General features: G+C 43.5%; 1 protein-coding gene across 4 annotated transcripts in view; it reads left to right on the top strand.

Moving 5' to 3' along the window:
• Nucleotides 1–20521, top strand: part of ITPR2 (inositol 1,4,5-trisphosphate receptor type 2) — a 1506646-nt gene that overhangs the window by 1187100 nt on the left and 299025 nt on the right. For all 4 annotated transcript variants that reach the window (XM_085652787.1, XM_085652785.1, XM_085652786.1 and 1 more), the window contains exon 44: nt 19618–19713. In XM_085652787.1, the coding sequence (XP_085508913.1) occupies nt 19618–19713 (96 nt within the window). The remainder of the gene's footprint in view (nt 1–19617; nt 19714–20521) is intronic.

The following is a 20521-nucleotide window of genomic DNA, read 5'->3' as shown; positions in this document are numbered from 1 at the left end:
CCTTCCTCCTTCCTGTCCCTCTAGCTACATGGACAATGGTTCACCCCCCAACCAGTCTGGAAGTAGCTTACGCCCTCAACTTGCGACATTTAGGCCAGTAACCTGCAACGAGGTAGAAGCAACCTTGACCAAAATGAAAAGCGGATCACCTTTGGACCCTGTACCCATTAGATTCCTTAAAACTGTAGCCCCCGTCATCATTCCCACGATCACGGAGCTTATTAACAGCGCACTTGCCCGGGGATCTGTTCCCGCTAGCTGGAAGAGTGCAGTGGTGAAGGCACTCCTTAAAAAACCCCAGCTAGACCCAGCAGATATGGCCAACTACCGGCCAATCTCACTCCTCCCTGGTATCAGCAAGGTAGCCGAGAAATTGGTCAACGGACAATTGTCTCAGTTTCTCGAGGTAAATAACATCCTACGGAAATCCCAAACTGGGTTCCGCCCGGGCCATGGCACAGATACTGCCCTTCTTGACGTCATCGAGGAGGCAAGGCGCATTCTAGATTCAGGAGGGTCAGTGGCAGTGATCCTCCTGGATCTTAGTGCAGCCTTCGACACAGTCAACCATTGTGTCCTCCTCAATCGGTTGACGGCAGCAGGGCTCACCGGGACGGCACTCAGATGGATAGAGTCCTTCCTTGCTGGGCGCACGTTCCAGGTTTGGGACGGCAACCATCGCTCGTCCACTCTTCCCCTCATGAGCGGAGTTCCTCAGGGATCTTCCCTGAGCCCAACGCTTTTTAATGCTTACATGGCCCCCCTTGAAGACGTGGTGATACCATTCGGTATAAAAATAGTGAGCTACGCTGATGATACACAGCTGGTCGTCTCCCTATCCCAACTAGACGACCACCCAGACAAGCTGGCAAACTGCCTTACGGAAATCCACGGTTGGATGTGTGAGTCATCACTAAGACTAAATGGGTCAAAGACCGAAGTGATGCTCATGGGAAAGCAATGGGTGACCATCCCCCCAGCGGTCTGGCCAGACGTGTTCGGAGAAATTCCTACCCCGAAACATGAAATTAAGACCCTAGGAGTATGGTTAGAACCCGATCTCTCCATGAAAACGCAAGCGGCCAAAACTGCAGGAACCTGTTTTGGGCTTATGCGTACTACCCGCAGGATTCTCCCCCTACTCCCCCCCCCCCCCGCAGCCAGGAAACTACTGGTCCAAGGGCTCATACTATCACGTTTGGACTATAGTAACATGATCTACCTGGGAGCCCCTGAGGCCACCCTGGCGAAACTGCAACGAACACAGAATGCAGCTGCCCGTCTACTCATGAACCTTCCCTCCAGAGTGTCAGCGAAACCTGCTATCAAGGCCCTGCACTGGCTCCCTGTGCGCCAAAGAGTGGAATTCAAAGCCATGTGCACGGCATACAAATTGATCAATGGAGGTGGTCCTTCGATCCTCAGCGACCTGGTTACTCCATATAAAACGTCCAGATCCCTGAGGTCCGAGAGTGAGCACCTAGCCAACATCCCCAAATTTAAAAAGACACGCACTGGAGGTCGACGCTTCTCAGTGAAAGCTTCTACTGGATGGAACTCCCTCCCACGTACCCTTAGACTGGAATCCAATTATCTGATTTTTAGAAAAAAATTGAAAACACTTTTATTCCCTAAATAATGTCATCCCCCTTCTTTCCTCCCTCTCATCTGGACAGCAAATATTTATAGCGCGGGGATGCCCTTGGGTCACCAGGCGCTTTACAAGTCGCTAAATAAATAAATAAATTAATGGGTGCCCCCATCAAAAGAAATCTATGAGGCCAGTGAACTGCGCCCCAACACTAGGCACCATCAACAGGATCCCTGTAACCTTACCAGACACCCAAACAGGATCCCAGCACCCTTACCAGACACCATCAAGAAGCACACAAAGGAGAATGCTCTTTTAACAGATTTGATGCTGCTGCCCATTGGGTGATGCATCCAAAGGTAGTCAGCTGATTCACTGCTAGTGCATCAAACCAATTCACTTTATAAAGGAACCTTATGAAAAACTCATAAGAAAATGGCCACCGACTCACTACAACTTTAATCCAAAGGCTTACTTTAGTCTTTCAAATTTATTTCTGAAACTGATCATGTTTTTCTGTTGCACGGTGTTGCAGAGGGATCTTGGCTTAGTGCTGTGATTGCACAGCAGAAGTCTGCAGGAGTTACATCTACACTTTTCATAGTGACGTGGGTCTTTGCCCCCAGTATTTTCTGTAACTCTATAAAGTTAGTGCTTAAGACCTAGATTACTTGTTTGAGGTCAGGTATCTGACCAGAAAGATGCTAGAGACGTCTCTTTTTGCTAGAAATGCTAATTTTGTTTCTAGTATTTTGTATGTATGTGTATTAAAGTCCTTGTCTTTGGAAAATAAAGAACTCATCTGTCATTAAACTTATTGACTGTTATTGCTGCCAATCCTGATTTCCTCACTTAAAACCCTGCCCCAGAGGGCCTAGTGGCTCAGGCTTCAACTGGTAAGGTTAATCCCCAATTCATCCAGGTGACTCCTCCGGGTTAGGAGTCCAAGAGGATTGAGACATTTACTGCTGTGTTAACTGCATTCCAAGTAATTTCACATAACCTTCTTAAGTAATTCTTGGTTTGCTCGAAATTGCATCCTACAGAAGTCAATGTCACATTGAAGTGTGTGATTATTAATTTTGAGTGTGTATATATTGTGGACCTCAGAATACTAGTGGTAAATAACCACAGTTGTTACATTGGAACCCAATAATGTTTGATTGCATAGGGACACCAAGAAAAATGCATCCAGCCAATGAAACTGAGGGCCAATGGGGAAGTGTGTTTTCTGAGAAGGGGAACGGAATGTTGCATTAATATTACAGTGAGCGAGGACAGAGGAACGTGGTGACGCGGTTGGTAGTGATAGTTTGGTTTGCTGAACAAAAATACTACCTTAGCAAGTGGATGGTATGAAGATGGAGCAAACAAGCTTGTGGATGTGAGCAATCAGGTCAGAGGTCAATGAAAGGAAATGAAAATTAATGATGGAATCTTGAATGATGGTCCAGCTATGAAAAGCTAGAGCCCTGTTGTAGAGTGTATATGACAACAGTGGTGAATCTCATAGAGAAGTGTAGAGAGCGGCCGGTGTTAAATCAAAGGGTATAATGACGAAGGGGGGACTCCTGCATTAGCAAGGCCGTGCAGGAGAGTATACAGAGAACCTTTCTAAGACAAAATCAGACTGTAATCAATGATACACAGGGTCGGGCGGGCTGGTCTTAACAGGTCAGTGTGTGGCTCTGTTTTTATATCGGTTCGTGGGCGTGCTTTATGGTCTGGCGGGCAGGTTTTTCCCGTTGATTTCCCTGATATTTAAACAAACATTGTTTGCAGCAAGCTCAAATCCATGCAGTCTTCCATAGCTTGCAAAACACTATACAGTGTATCTCTACAAGTTCAAAACTGCCCCAATTTGCAAACATAGGATTCATTTTTAGCCTTCAAATTTACTAGTGGGGCCATTTTTATTTTGCTACCTGAGCCTATTTTCTGTCTTAGTACGACCCTAATGATTCATGGTAGAATAATATAAATAATTAATAAATAACTAAAATAATTTTGTATTTGATTGCACTAGGCTTCATTCTGTTACATTTTTGACAATTTAGCTGTTATCGCAGAGTGAAAATAACAGCTGTGAGTTGGAATATTACAGGTTCATAAATAAAGTTGTTGTTGTATTGTGGTTGTTTATAAAATGTCGGAGCCTGTAATCCCGGTATGAAAGCCTGTCTCTATTTTTTTTTATTTTTATTAATTCTGTTTATTAAACATGAAAAAAAGGGTCGTGCAATACAGCCTGTCTCTATTTTACTTATCACAGACGACTTGAGACACACCTGTTCGTTTGTAATAAAGGAATAACAGAGCCATTCCATTTCAATAAATTATTACAATTGAGTTCTAGCATCTCCTTGCGTGCTGCTAGAGCCACCACCCAAGGGGAAAGGCAGGTCACAGAACATAATTAAAGCTACACTTTAAAAAGCTAGAAGCAAACATTTCTTTTCCTTCTTGTGCTCGTTATTTTATTATAAACAGTGAATGCAGAAATTAGATATTTATGGCAACATGCTTTAGGTAATTATAGGAAAGATGCATACAAATCATCTCAAGATCAGCACCCATGATTATTGCTAGACTCTCAGTCCATCTCTATTGTTTTGCCGACTGTCCTGGAGATAACACCTTCCTCTATTTGTGAACTTATTTTATTTACACAGTGTGTACCTCTTTTGAATGTTTTTGTTTGCTTCCCTGTTTTCTTATGTCCGATCATTTGTAAAGTGTTCTGATACCCTGACAGGTCATGTTCGCGCTATATAATATCTTATACGTAAATAAAATAGACTCTGCATGTTTCTAAGCTACAACGTTTTTTACAATCTAAATTGTACTAAACTGAATAAAATATATTTTTAAAACAAATATCTAACTGCTTTTTAGTGAGTTAAATCTTGCACTAGATATTTTAATTTTATTCTTTTTTTATAACCCATTTTTTTGTATTTTTGGTTCTGCGGACACAAGCAGATTTGACAATATTGTTTTAACAGAATATGCCAAATCCCTGTTCAACCACTTGCCCCTCCCACAAACATTGCCATACTACATATTTTACATCAGCTGCTTCTTGTGGCCCCCAAATAATCCCCACTACCCTCCTTCCCATGCGATCATGCCCCATACCTTTACATCTCCTTGTTGAACCTGCCCCCCTCTGCAGGGTCACTCCCAAACATTGTGCCTTCCCCCCTCCTGTTTTGCTATTTTTTATTGTGTTTTTTAGGACTCTGTGCACTTTGCCACGGCTAACCTGTGCTAAAGTGCTTGTGCTCTCTCCTTTAAACATGATAACATTGCCTTAGTCCCAATTAGCATCTTAATTTACATGTAAGTTCTTAGTAAAGTGGTATACCTTATACACACGACTGGTATATGAAATGCTATTAGTGGGCATACAACACTTATTGTGACACCCACTTGAAGAGCCCTTTAAAACTTTTATCAGGCCTGCCATTGCAGCCTGTGTGTGCAGTTTTAAACTGCCATTTCGACCTGGCAAAATAAACATTTTGCTATGCTTAAACCTTCCTTTTTAATACACCTAAATAACCCCTAGGTTAGGCTCTAAAACAGCCCAGAGGGCAGGTTGCGTTGTTTTTAAAATGTTGGACATGCACTTTTAAGTTTGTCTGGGTTGTGGAAAACTCCAAAAGTTGTTTTTCACAAAGGTCTACCTCTCCCATAGGCTAACATTGGGTCACCACAAAGGCCTACCTCTCCCACAGACTAACATTGGGTCACCTTATTACATTTAATACGTGATAACTTTTGTGTGGGAGTAGGTTGGAATGTCATGTTTGGTGTCTGAAGAATTGTAATTTAAACACCTCTTCAGTGGTGAAGTTGGATTTTTGGTCATAATTTAGAAAATGCCACTTTTAGAAAGTTGCCATTTTCTAGTCCTAATCATTTGGTGTCTGCAGCCTGTTTCCTGGGTCTTTGTGTATCCCTCCCAGACAGCCACACAATAGATAGTCTGGGTGTTGGCAGGATGGGCAATCCTGACTTGATGAGAGGGGTGGAGCTGTCGCCTGTCACACCTACACTTCAAAGACACTGCCTCAGCTCACATACAAAGGATTTCACACTAGCCTATTGTGTCCACAGACAGGCTGGGACCAGGGCAGAAAGGCAGGAAATTCCAGACACTTCTGATGGGTGAAGACTCCAGAAGTGTCTTCCACTCAATGTGGGTAGCAGATATAATAACAAAGGGGACCCTCAGACCCACTCTTCAGTAAATTCCTGGACCTGTGAGTACTACAAAAGGAGTAATGCAGTGCTGCAAGAGGACTGCCCTGCTGCTTGAAGCCTGCCCTTCTGTCTGAGAAGGAAGACTGGAACTGCAACCTTCATCCCAGGCTGAAGTGATTACAAGGGTTAGCTGACTGGCCTCCTGTTCTGAGCTATAGGTACACAACAAGCTCCAGATGCCTGTGGAAATGTGGATTTTCCTGATCAGTTATGTCCCCTATCTTGGACCCCAACGGTTCTATGTGCATGTCACAAGTACATGTATGTTCCCTCCAGTTCCAGTTTCCAAGACGCAAACATATGTGTGTCTACCGTCGACATGTTCTCTGTCAGATCCGCCATCAATGGGCTGGATATTCGATTCCTAAGTATGAAAGGCCACCGACTTTATATGGCTAAGTTACTCCATTTTTACAGTTCAGGCAAGTAGGCCCGATTCTGTCCTCAAAGCCTTCCCTGCTCTCTGTCTCTGACAGCTTCAGCTTGAGCTCGCATCTGTATCCATGAACTTTGTCCTACTCCCTGTGCAGCTAACGGTGCCTGCCTCGGCCAGTTTTCGCCTGCCTGCCAAGAAGCTGTATTTCACCTTCGAATTATCTACTTTGCTCTTCAGCCGATGCATTCCTGTCCAGTGATTTAGGTAAACATTTCCTTTAGCTCACAAGCAAAGGACTCGGCCTTTCCGTCCTCCTGCAAGTAATTCATAGCCCTGTTGCCATGGAAAGTTTTCTGCCCCTCGCATCTCATATAGACACTTAGACGCTTGTACACGCACACACAGTCAGTATAGAATAGATTCTGTCCGAGAGTCTTTTCTTGTGGATAACATAGTTCTCTAAACATAGGATGTTAGATATGATTTGGGATTAGGTTGACTTGACCCCCCAGACTTCTCGTCTCCACATGTAGAGCTAAATGTCAAGTCCCCGTCACCCCCTAGTTGCACGTCAATCACACGTCATGCTGCTGCGCGCGCATCTATGTTAAGTATTATCTTATAGATCCACCTATGCATGATAATCAGAGCCAATCATGTTTCTTTCTGCTCCTTATTACGCCTAGTTTCGATTACGTACCAATATGTCACTTTTCTTATCAATTGTTACGCCTTTTGCATTCATTTCATTGTAATGTAAGACCTATAAAAGTTACTTCTTGTCAATAAAGTATTGTACTTCACTTCCTGAACCCTCGTGGTGACGGAACCTGAAGGCCGCCACTCGAGTCGGCCATTTTGGAATAAAGCCCATTCAGAAAATCTCTTATACCACGGATTCTGCCTCTTGTTATTCTGAGCTATTTTACTTTATTTTCCGCATGAAATTCAGTCAAGGTAAAAAGAATATTTATTTACCACATAATGGCGCCCGAACAGGGACACTTTCTCATCTCACGCGCCGGCGGTGCGTTGCAGGCCCGGTCTCCTGCCACAGCTGGACGGACCATAAACGCGTACCAGCAGGATTTCCTGTAAGCTCCCTCCGGTCAAGCGGGGGCGACTGAGGCTGCGATCAACCCAGACGAGGCGGTGAGAAGTGCGAAGTATCCCGACCAGAGCCTAGCTGAGAGAGCAAGATCCGAGGTATACAGAGGCCCACCAGGTTTTCGAAATCCCGATGTCCAGAGGGTCCGCTGTCCGCAGTCATCGAGTCCCGTTCATTCTCTGAGGCCTTCCGTTTCAAGGAGCTACTCGGTGAGTACCATCGCCGGGGAGGTGTGTTGACGCGCACATAGGTTGTGCCGGTCAAGACGGATTTGGGTACACAAATCCGGTCTGCACTGTTTAGCAGTGTATATGTACTGTTTAGCAGTATATCAAGTATTCCGAAGTATCTAGTTATCGTCAAGAATTCTGCTTGGTGATTAGTTATGCAGACTGTCATCATTGTTGGTCATTTTTAAAGGTTAAAAATGTTTAATGTTTAAATGTTTAAAGTGTTCAAATGTCTTGCATATTGTGGTATGAATGATTGTTCATTGTTCACCGTTCATTATTGTGTTTTTCGTATTAAGTGAATTCAAGAGTAAGTATCAGATCAGTTGTCAAGATGCCGCTCTTTTCGAAGTTAAGACAGATTACTACTAGAAAAGGGGTGCTCGAAGAAGCAGTTCCTATTCCTCCTAGGGACACCCCAGGGCATTTTATGTATCACAAGCATGGCTTAGATGCCATATTGTTTCTTGATCTATGGGTAGATTATACCAAAGGATTGCCGGAAAGTCAAAGGTGGCCCGCAGCGGGAACCTGGGATGCAGAGTGCATCATGAAAGTGGAGGAAGAGTTATGGAAAAGAAAAGTCAGACAGTCACAGAAAGACGCTGTTGAGTTATGGCGTAAAGAATCTCATAGACGTACAGAAAAAGCACGTAGACAAGAAGAGAGGAGTAAAGAGAGTTCAAAGGAAGTTCAAGAAAATATATTAATTGAGGAAGGTATCCGAGTAAAATCAGAACAAGTAGATAGACAAAGAAACGCTCTTATGAGTGGTATGTATCCTCTCCTAGCCGAAGGACTACCTAAGGCTGTTCCAGAGATGCCAAAAGACTTGCCACCCCCATTATTTCCAATTAAGGTACATCCAAAAGGGCATCCCAGAACCGCAGAAGATGTTTTTCTTTCCTCATATCTAGATGACGCAGCTCCCGAGTATGCTAACCCCACACCACATAGACCGTCTGGCGGAGGGGTTCAACGTCAGGATCAGGTATCTGTCCCCGTGCAACAGCAAGTCCCGACACAAGCTCCGGCAAGCACATCTGTTTCCGCATCTGTCTCCGCAATCGATTCTACAGTGGTATCGACAGCTATAGTTGCTGTGTCGCGTTCGACGAATCCATTCACACCCGACGCCCCTGAAGGGGCCACGGGAGGTGCAAGCAATACTTTTACGCCACCTAGAATAAATAAACTTGTTTTTCAAGAATCAGCGCATTCACGTACACCCAAATTCGTAAGTGAACGCACGCTTAAGGAACTCCTTATAGATTGTAGATATGACCCGGTGGTCGGTAAAGAGGACGAAATGGTCCTGGCATCATTACGTATCAGACGAGCCGCAGAGTATTTAGCGAGGTTACCAGGAATGACTACGCATCTAGATAAAATATATCATTTTGTTCAAACAGGGCGAGACCCAGAATGTATTAACAGAGCTATGGAATTCCAGAAAGTAGAGATACAGGGGGAACTGTTACGTTTCCTCATAAACTGCGTGATCAGAAATCAAGACCGTCCGGGGGTAGACCCGAATACAATGGTTATTCTTACAAGATGGAGCCAGAATATATCAGAAGGGAGACACGATAAGAAAAACTGTATAATAGCCATGTGCCGAAAAATCCGTAGAGAAATAGAACGTATTCACGAAGAAAGATTGGAAACAGACGAGTTCGAGCAAGATGAAGTCTCCGAATCAGGGAATTCCGCAAGACAGTTAGAAACCATAGCATACGTAGGCAGAGGAAGATCCTGTAATAATACTAGATGTTTTTCTGATCCCATACACTCAGAATGTCCAAATAATAGCAGAACGTATCCGACGCCTGTAATAAATTTAAAGTCTCCTGAACATCTGTTCCAAGCCGCAGATAAACTACTACGAGAACGAAGGGGTTACCACCTCCTCGATTCCATGGATGAGCAAGAATTGGCCAGATCAGCCGTTCACTGGATTGACAGTCCTGAAAAATACGGTGATGAGACCGTAGCACACACGTTTTTTAACCTTAGTGCAGATGAACAACGTTTAGCTGGAATCTATATGATTCAGCAACTCCTTATACTATATAAGAGCCAACATGCTGACCCTGGTCCTTTACCTGATATATTAACGGAACTACTCACGAACAGATGGAGAGGTTCTAGTAACAAGTTAATTAAGGAAATATTAGTGTCACGTAAACAGTATGTCCTTTTTGTAAGTCCGGATTCTTTCCCGCTGCCCCGCAGAGAAAGAACGCCGTATTATATGGATAGACAAAATCCCTTACGAGAAGTGCACCCAATAAAAGGCGAAGACAATGAGTTTCACCGTGTATTTGTATACACACCCATATCAAAAATTGAATTGTTAGAAATGAAGAAAGTAGTACCAAGTCATGACAAAGACCCAGCGGGTTTCCATCGAGAAATTAAGGACATGTTGCTGATGGGAGAGTATACCTATCCTGATATTATGACGATATTAAAGGTGCTCTTACCTGCTGGCATTTATGAAAAACTGAAAGAAAAAGAGTGGGAAGTGGGAGACCAAAAGATAGATTGGACAGCATTAGAAACGGAAGAAAAGGCCCGAGCTGCAGGTTCAGGGCTCGGGGATAAAGTCAAAGCATTACCAGGTTTACTAGTACAAGTACTGCCACGTTTATTAACTACGAAAAAGGAAGATTGGGGTGCAATCACGGCCTGTAAACAAAAGCATGATGAAGACACAAGTGACTATTATGCCCGATTTGAAAAATGTTTTGGAATAAATAGTGGTATAAAAACAAGTAGTGAGTCGTATCCACATTTATTTGTGACAAAATTAGTAGAAAATGCTTTACCTCCAGTAAAGAATAGAATATTGAAATTCGAGAGTACCTGGCAAAGTAACACTCCGTCACAAATGCTACAAATGTTACAGTATCATCACAATAGAATTAGAGATGAACAAGAACACGAACAAAGACGTATGAAAGATACAAAAATGAAAATGCTAGTGTCTCAGACAGTACCGGCTGAAGGACATAAAAAGGGTATGACACAGTCCGATTCAGCAGGACCGGTAAAAGGGACATGCAATTATTGCAAAAAGCCAGGTCATTATGTACACGATTGTCCAGTTTTAAAACATAATATCGCCATAGGTAAAACACAAGAAAGATCACGGCCACTCAGACAAGATCAGAATGAACAAGGAGCTATGCCGCATTCCCAGGCCATGCCAGCCGCACAACAGCCAATACAGTTTGTGCCAGCTGCACCACCGTTGCCTGTTACTGCCACACAAACCACAACACGACAAATGTATCAGACTGCACAGTATGAATATCCTGAGTATCAGCGTTACGCATGAACCAGCCTAGAGAGGGAAGTTGACTTACCGCTTATCGAGATTCCTGTAGATCAAGAAGGACCTTATGTACATAGTGAATTATTAGGTCAAGATAGAAAATTCTTACTCGATACAGGGGCAAGTCGTACAACTATAAAACGTAGTGAGGTTCCAGGGGCACCCCTCTCAGGCTCTCAAAATGTTTCCCTTGGTTTTTCAGGAAAACCTATTGTTAACGAAGTATCACAGCCTCTTCCACTTACGATAGGACCTTTGACACGAACTACAGATTTATTGCTTACTAAATCATGCCCAGAAAATTTGTTAGGAATTAAAACTTTGAAAGCCCTAGGAGCCATAATATGTTGTTCTCCGGGAGGAATAAGGTTGTTTTTACGTGATTTTAAAGGTCACTATGTGTCTAGAGACATGGATCCCCGACTACAGACTTTACCAGCACATCTATGGGCACAAGGCCCTACTGATGTTGGTTGCATGAACATTACACCATACCGAGTTACACTCAAGGCAGGAGTGGTATTACCACGAATGCGACAATACAAGTTACCGCAAGATGCTGTAGTGGCTTTGCTGAAAATCATTGATGAGTTAATTGCCCAAGGAGTAGTTGTAGAAACAGACTCCAATGTATGTAATTCGCCGATAATCCCGATTCTTAAACGAACTGACCCTACTGCTCCGCCAGTATACCGATTGGTTATTGATTTGCGTGAACTAAACAAGTGCATTGTGCCACAATTTCCTGTGGTCCCCGATATATCATCATTATTGACAGCAATTGATTCCGAAGCAACATTCTTTACTGTAATTGATCTCAAGAATGCCTTTTTTAGCGTCCCAATAGATCCGGAAAGCCAATATTTGTTCGGATTCAGTTTAAATGGGCGCAGCTTTAAATTCTCACGCGCTCCCCAAGGATTCACAGAAAGCCCCAGCATCTACAGCCAAGCACTGAAACGAGAACTTGACAGTATCCACATGCCAGTTAACACTGCACTGCTTCAATATGTCGATGATCTGCTGATCACCGCGAGAAGCGAACCTGAATGTGAAAAGGCTTCTCTAACAGTTTTACATTTTCTAGCCGACAAGGGGCACAAGGTGTCTCCTTCTAAGCTGCAATTCTGTGTCCAGCGAGTTATTTATCTTGGTCACTCGCTGTCCAAGGAGGGAAGGCAGCTTACACCAGATCGCATCCAGTTAATTGCTAACATGTCAATACCCCAGACACAAAAGGAGGTGCGGGCTTTCATAGGCCTCACTTCATATTGTAGGCAGTGGATCCCTCAGTACGCATTTCTAGCAAAACCACTCATTCAGTTAACCACACAGGAGGCAGCCACATCGACTGTTCTCCCTTGGACTCAGGAACATACACAAGCTTTTGAAAGCTTAAAGGAAGCTTTATGTCAAGCACCTGTTTTAGCAACACCATGTTATAGCAAACATTTCACACTCTTTGTCACAGAACGCGAAGGTACTGCTTTATCAGTACTCACACAGGAACAAGCAGGATCACGCAAGCCATGTGCTTATTTCTCCAGTACATTAGATCCCGTAGCTCAGGCTTTGCCCGCGTGCCTGAAATCAGTGGCAGCAACAGCTTTAGCAATCAGACAAAGCGATGCCATAGTGTTAGGACATCCATTGACAGTACAAGTACCACATGCAGTAGAAGTTCTTGTGAACCGAACACAAACACAACACTTGACCATAGCAAGACTTACCGGTTATGAACTGACATTGTTTCAACCACACAGAGATCCGACGGTGTAATACATTGAATCCTGCTACACTATTACCTGTAATTGGAACAGACCCACTAGCTCATGATTGTGTTGAAATTATTGAAATAAAGACGAAACCTAGACAAGACTTGACAGACGTTCCATTGTTAGATCCAGACCTGACGTTGTATGTAGATGGATCGTGCACGAGAGCAAGTACAGGAGACTTAGTGGCCGCGTATGCAGTCACAACAGACACTGAAGTTATTGAGACAAATTGTATAGATACTTTGTCAGCCCAAGCAGCAGAACTTATTGCCCTAACACAAGCCTGTATTCAAGCCACAAATAAGAAAGTTAATGTATACACTGACTCACGTTATGCATTCGGAGTTGTACACGACTTCGGCGTGCTGTGGCGAGAGAGAGGTTATTTAACCTCCCATAGTGCCCACATTCAGCACGGAACCCTCATTCATGCCTTGTTAGACGCAATACATCTACCAACTGCCATATCGATTATGAAATGTAAAGCACACACGAAGGTTACTGATATCATTTCTCAAGGCAATGATTTAGCTGACAGAACAGCTAAACAGACTGCTCAGAATCGCACATTAGACATGACAAAGCCAATAGTTCAGACACCAACACAGTGTATGACAATTAAGGATCCCGCACTTGACGTAATTGACATACAGACACATGCTACTGCAGAAGAATTAAAGAAATGGACTGAACTAGGAGGGATCCAGACAGATCAGGGATGGATGACGAAGGAGAAATCTGTATGGTTTCTTCCTGACTCTATGGTCCAAGCCATTATAGCTACAATTCACAGCCCAGCGCATTTAGGAGAGAAAGCTATGCTAGATAGCATTCAACACATTTGGTTCAACAAACATTTACGAGCAGCAGCTAAACAAAAAGTCCGTACCTGTATGATATGTTGTCAGTTCAACCCAGGAAAAAGTGTTCCCGTAGAACAGGGTGGATTCCAGACTCCTGACCATCCTTTTGAAGTACTCCAAATGGATTATATCCAGATGGAACGATGTCGAGGATTCAAATATGTTCTGGTAATTGTCTGCGCTCTCTCCCGATGGACTGAGGCATACCCAGTATCAGATTACACGGCCCCGACTACTGCCAAACAGTTAGTTCGAGAATTCTTCCCACGGTACGGTTTACCACGTGTTGTATATTCAGATAACGGCCAGCCTTTCTCATCCGAATTAATGAAACATGTCTCACTTTTGTTGGGATACCAGTGGAAATTCCACTGTGTCCGACACCCCGAGGCAGCAGGTCTCGTGGAACGACATAATCAAATTTTGAAAATCAGATTGTCTAAAATATGTAAGGAGAAAGGTGTTGACTGGATAGTAGCATTACCAGTTGCACTATTTTACATAAGAATGGTAGCACACTCTCGAACAGGGCTATCCCCGTATGAGGTGATCTTCGGAAGACCACCAAATATGTGGGGGACGCCTATACCACGTAAAATAACTGATGTTAATTGTAATATGCTGACAGATTACTTGGCTTCCTTGATGTCTGCACTACAATCTTGTCGTTCACAGGTAGCTGCAGCTTTTCCTGACAACACTGAGGTGAAACCCCATGACGTTGCTCCGGGGGATCTGGTGTTTGTGAGGAATTTCGATCGGAAAACCCAATTGGAGCCCAGGTGGAAAACACCGAAGCTAGTCCTGCTGACCACAAGAACAGCCGTGAAAGTGGAGGGCCGCAAAGGATGGATACATTCCAGCCACGTTAAGAAATTTCATGGACTATCCTCGGATATAGACACTGTGCCCTGCACTCCCTCACAGACTGATTCAAAACTTCCTTTTGTTGAACAGAATGACTCTCAGTGCTATAAATTAAAGCTTAGGCCCAAACAGTCGAGCAATTTGATTGTTTAAGTCCTCTCCAAGGTGAAGCGGTTGAATTGTCTCCGACATGTATCCCTTGGACCTGAGTAGAGAAAATACCCGAGAAATGTTGAAACGACAGGCGTATTGTAAATCACTGCGTAGCTACTGTATGAGGACATTATTAATTTTGTTTTTATTGAGTGTTTTAATAATTATTACGAGTGTGATTTTGCACATATATCATCCTATTTCTAGACATGTTTATAATGTTGCTGCTGAACATTCTTTTAGTGACCTACCGCCACATGAATTATCTTATAGACTTGCGCTGCGCAATAACACCTTCATTAGTATGTTACATCATGCCCATCAGACTAGTAATGCCACCAATTGTTGGGTGTGTGGCCGACTCCCTCCCTATCAGAATAACAAAGGAGTTCTGCCTTTCTTTCCACATCCGTTCACACACAATGGCTCCTGTGGAGCATGGTTTAGTTTACTAAATTCCATAGACCCAGACACAGCAGTTTATCAACAACATTGGATATGGGGAAATCTGAATCTAGTTTTATTCAAAGTCTGTCATCCTAATAAGGAGGGTCACCCCAGTAGAACAGGAACTGATCTAGAAAATGAAGTGTATAAATTAGGTAATTTTACACCTAATCTTATGATTCTGAATGTCAAATCCGAAGTTGAACTAATTCTGCCCACTATGTCAGTATTTCCAGTTAAGGGTGAATTATGTGTAAGAAAAGTTGGTTCCATACATATGGGCCATAGCCAATGCGTTACTACAGTAGAATATAGTGATCAAGGTAAATCTTCATTTAGAGCTTCTCGCCATTCTTACTTTATATGTGGTCAGACGGCATATATGCTTCTGCCTCTGGATTGGGATGGTACCTGTTACATAGCATTCCTTCTGCCACCTGTTTTCCTAGCTCCACCTGATTATTATCGGAATGTTCATTTAGTACACAATAGAGAGCGAAGAGATCTCCCAGTTGTCGATTATACTGAGACGGCATGGGACAAGTATGTAGATTTCAATAAAGGTATCTTTCCCTATATAGGTACAATATCAAATAGTAAGCTGATACGTAGACTAACCAAGACTCTCGAAGCTGTAGTAAACGAGACTATAGCCGCCCTAGGCAATCTGACAGAGGAACAATCAGTGATGAGAATTGTTGTTCTCCAGAATCGTCTTGTCCTTGACGTCATCCTGGCCGATAGGGGCGGAGCTTGCAGGGTCATCGGATCCAGCTGCTGCATATTCATACCAGAAAATTCGCCATCTGTATATAAAGCTATAACACGCCTTCATAAGATTGTGAGCCAGATACACGAGAATCCAGGCACTTGGACGTGGTCCGGGTGGTTTTGGAGTGTGATATCAGCCTGGGGATGGAGAGTTCTATCCTTCCTAGGTATTGGCCTTCTTATGCTCTTCAGTTGTTGTTTATGCCTGCAATGTGGACCAGCGATTTGTGGTCTGTGTGCCACATCATGCATTCCATATCAAGGTTCTCGTTCAAAATGCCGGAAGAAGAAGGAAGAAGAAATGATGCTCCATGAGCAAATCGATGGAATGATGAAGATTGATATCTCTTGAAGGGCAAGTAGGGGACAAGGAGGGAATGTGGAAATGTGGATTTTCCTGATCAGTTATGTCCCCTATCTTGGACCCCAACGGTTCTATGTGCATGTCACAAGTACATGTATGTTCCCTCCAGTTCCAGTTTCCAAGACGCAAACATATGTGTGTCTACCGTCGACATGTTCTCTGTCAGATCCGCCATCAATGGGCTGGATATTCGATTCCTAAGTATGAAAGGCCACCGACTTTATATGGCTAAGTTACTCCATTTTTACAGTTCAGGCAAGTAGGCCCGATTCTGTCCTCAAAGCCTTCCCTGCTCTCTGTCTCTGACAGCTTCAGCTTGAGCTCGCATCTGTATCCATGAACTTTGTCCTACTCCCTGTGCAGCTAACGGTGCCTGCCTCGGCCAGTTTTCGCCTGCCTGCCAAGAAGCTGTATTTCACCTTCGAATTATCTACTTTGCTCTTCAGCCGATGCATTCCTGTCCAGTGATTTAGGTAAACATTTCCTTTAGCTCACAAGCAAAGGACTCGGCCTTTCCGTCCTCCTGCAAGTAATTCATAGCCCTGTTGCCATGGAAAGTTTTCTGCCCCTCGCATCTCATATAGACACTTAGACGCTTGTACACGCACACACAGTCAGTATAGAATAGATTCTGTCCGAGAGTCTTTTCTTGTGGATAACATAGTTCTCTAAACATAGGATGTTAGATATGATTTGGGATTAGGTTGACTTGACCCCCCAGACTTCTCGTCTCCACATGTAGAGCTAAATGTCAAGTCCCCGTCACCCCCTAGTTGCACGTCAATCACACGTCATGCTGCTGCGCGCGCATCTATGTTAAGTATTATCTTATAGATCCACCTATGCATGATAATCAGAGCCAATCATGTTTCTTTCTGCTCCTTATTACGCCTAGTTTCGATTACGTACCAATATGTCACTTTTCTTATCAATTGTTACGCCTTTTGCATTCATTTCATTGTAATGTAAGACCTATAAAAGTTACTTCTTGTCAATAAAGTATTGTACTTCACTTCCTGAACCCTCGTGGTGACGGAACCTGAAGGCCGCCACTCGAGTCGGCCATTTTGGAATAAAGCCCATTCAGAAAATCTCTTATACCACGGATTCTGCCTCTTGTTATTCTGAGCTATTTTACTTTATTTTCCGCATGAAATTCAGTCAAGGTAAAAAGAATATTTATTTACCACATGCCTTTCTGCAACTGCACAGCTGACCTGCAACTGGACCTGCCTGACCCCTGTTGGCCTCTGCTGGAGTTAGTTCCCGATCCTCAAGAGGTGCTTCCTAGATCCTGGATCCTTAGTGTTTATCTGTTTGAGCTCCTCCTAGAGGAAATGAGAAATCCTGCAATTTTGGGTTCTTCATAACCGCAAACTGGCCTGTTCACACCAATATCTTGCCACCTATGCTGACCCACAATGCAAAGCTCTGGTGAACCTGATCCTTCACACTACAGTGGCCACCAGCATCAACCATCTGAGACACTGTCCCTGCTACTTGCGGCCCCCTCCACCATGAATTGCACGTTGTGCGCTGAACTTTAAAAGGTAACTTTTTCAGCTGGACTAACCTGGTCCCGGTATCCGGCCCACATTCCATCCTGGTCAGTCTGAACTTGTGACTTTAACCTGGTCTTGCATGACCAGATAACTGCGAGTGGCGCTTTGCACTTTTACGCCCTCTACTTACCATAAATCTTTGAAATTGCATATCCCCGGTTCTATTGATTGGATTTTTGTCATTTCTGTGTCAAATACTTTAATAAAGGTTGCTCTATTTTTCTACTTTGGTGTGGGATTTTTCTTGTGTTGTATTTTCACTTTATTACTGTTTTAGTGCTGCATAAATGCTTTATACATTGCCTCTAAGTTAAGCTTGACTGCTTTTGTGTCAAGTTAAAACAACAATTGATGGACATAATGCAGAACAATGTCATACATTCACCCCAGTACAGAGATCTGGGCCTAAATCCATCGTTTTTTTGCTCACCATGCCATTCCAGTTTGAACCCAGCCATATGCAAATCAGTCTTGACCCTGTGCCTCATGGGAACAGTCCAGCCCGAACTGCCAAGCCAGGTCCTCCCTGGACTGGAAACAAGCATCCTAGGACCGGTTTCGGGGTTTCACCCCTCTTCAGCCAGGATAGCTTGATTCCAGTGGCATGGAGAGCACGGGACTCACGTCTGAGCATACCCGACCCACTCGGGGTGACAAAAGCAAAAACAACAATTGATGGACAGAATGCAGAACAATGTCATACATTTACCCCAGTACAGAGATCTGGGCCTAAATCCATCGTTTTTTTGCTCACCATGCCATTCCAGTTTGAACCCAGCCATATGCAAATCAGTCTTGACCCTGTGCCTCATGGGAACAGTACAGCCCGAACTGCCAAGCCAGGTCCTCCCTGGACTGGAAACAAGCATCCTAGGACCGGTTTCGGGGTTTCACCCCTCTTCAGCCAGGATAGCTTGATTGAAGACGGCTGAAATGCCAGAAACCGGTCCTATGAAGCTTGTTTCCGGTCCAGGGAAGGCATGGCTTGGCAGTTCGGGCTGGACTGTTCCCATGAGGCACAGGGTCAGACTGATTTGCATATGGCCATGTCTGAACTGGGGTGGCAGAGTGGGCTAAAGAACGGTGATGGATCAAACCCAGATCTGTTGACTGGGTGTGAGTGTTTGATTGGTTCTGATGCTCCGTCCATCACCACCCCCTTTTGTACTGCTTTTGTGTCAAGTTACCAGAGGGCGAAGCATAGGTTAACTTAATGACTTTTTGTCATTCACCCTGACAAGGATTTTGGATGTTGCTTGGATAGGGTTTCACGTCCCCTCAACCAACAACCCAATGTCTCACTCTTCTCATCTAGGACCCTACGAGGTGAGTTGATGGGCTCCAGAAGAATGCCTCTTTAATGGCCCCAAGCCTCACAGAACTTGGTTTTTCTGTGGGCATCCTCTGTCCCCATATATCGCCCGTTCTGTGAACATTCATCAAACTTCTTGTTCAATTTTATTTTTCATGTTTATAAACATTGTATGTCTTTCAAATCAAAGAGCACCACACTAGGGATATAAGTGGTTTGTGGGACGGGTTATGGTGTGACAATGTATTTTAAGGAATAAAGTACCCCCTGCCACACAATAGAAGGATATTGCACATCACCTCAGAGTTCATGACCTTATAAAGGAGCTCGACCTTTCGCCTCATTCCTGTGTATGGTCATGGAACTCGTAATTTGCAATATCCTTCTAATGTACGGCAGGGAGCATTTGATCTCATATATATGAAATCATTCTATTTACAATGTGTTAATATTGAAAGTATGCATTATTGGAAAGTTGTCATTTCATTATTTTAGTTCCTGCATTTAAATATAGTGGTGTTGGTGATAAAAACACATTCCTCCTCTATCACAATATTTCTAATTTAATTTGAACTTCTGTCTACAGAACAATGCTTCGAAGCTTCTGTTGGCAATCATGGAAAGCAGGCATGACAGTGAGAATGCAGAAAGAATTCTCTACAACATGAGACCTAGAGAACTGGTAAGAGAACCTCCTCTTCAGTCTGAATATCCATGTTGTTGATCTGGGATGTCTGTATTAATTCTAGCAGAATTTTGTGAATGAATTAGGACGGTGCTGTGAGAAGTTGTGAAGCATCCAGTGTATTGTGTTGCTGCTACTGAAAGAATTGTGAATCTGGGCTGTCTCCACTAATCTGGGTACCACATGGTTGATTCAGCTATTAGGATAAGTTATGGATGGAGGTTGTCATAGCAGTGCCACTTTCAACGATTCTGTCGGATTGTGATAGGAGCAGAGCACATTTAAACTAATGTATGATGTTCTGAAGAAACTATTGCTGATTTAATCAATCCCCTAAAAATACGTAGTACTTACTGGGTCCTGAGGATGGTCCCTTGAAATTATGAGAGTGGGACCGAAACGTCAACAGATTGAAGCCTCATAATGTATTTAGTAATACTATTAAAAACAGAGGATTATTACATCTACACAGAAGAAAGGTTTTGTTCCTTATTTTATTGAATCGTTTTGCCCTCGGCCTTACTCCCCTTTTTGGTTTAAAATTTGTATGTATCTCTGTTTTAAAAAGGGATATTTGGTGGGTCAGTGTGACTTATTGTGAGCACACTTAGGGTCTCTGTGCTATCTAGACTTTTTAATGTTTTGGATTATATAAAAAAAGAATGATCTGGTTTATTTTCTTTAGGCCTTTTCCCCCATGAGAGACAGTACCCTCAACAGCTTTGCCCCTTTCAAGTATACTTTAGAGGGTTGGAGTATCAGCAACACCAAGTCCCACACCCTACATTCCGTTTGGGAACAGCGA

This window comes from Triturus cristatus, chromosome 4_1 (assembly GCF_964204655.1).
Source record: "Triturus cristatus chromosome 4_1, aTriCri1.1, whole genome shotgun sequence".
NCBI classification, from domain to species: Eukaryota; Metazoa; Chordata; class Amphibia; order Caudata; family Salamandridae; genus Triturus; species Triturus cristatus.
This window is presented reverse-complemented; position numbering and strand designations above follow the sequence as displayed.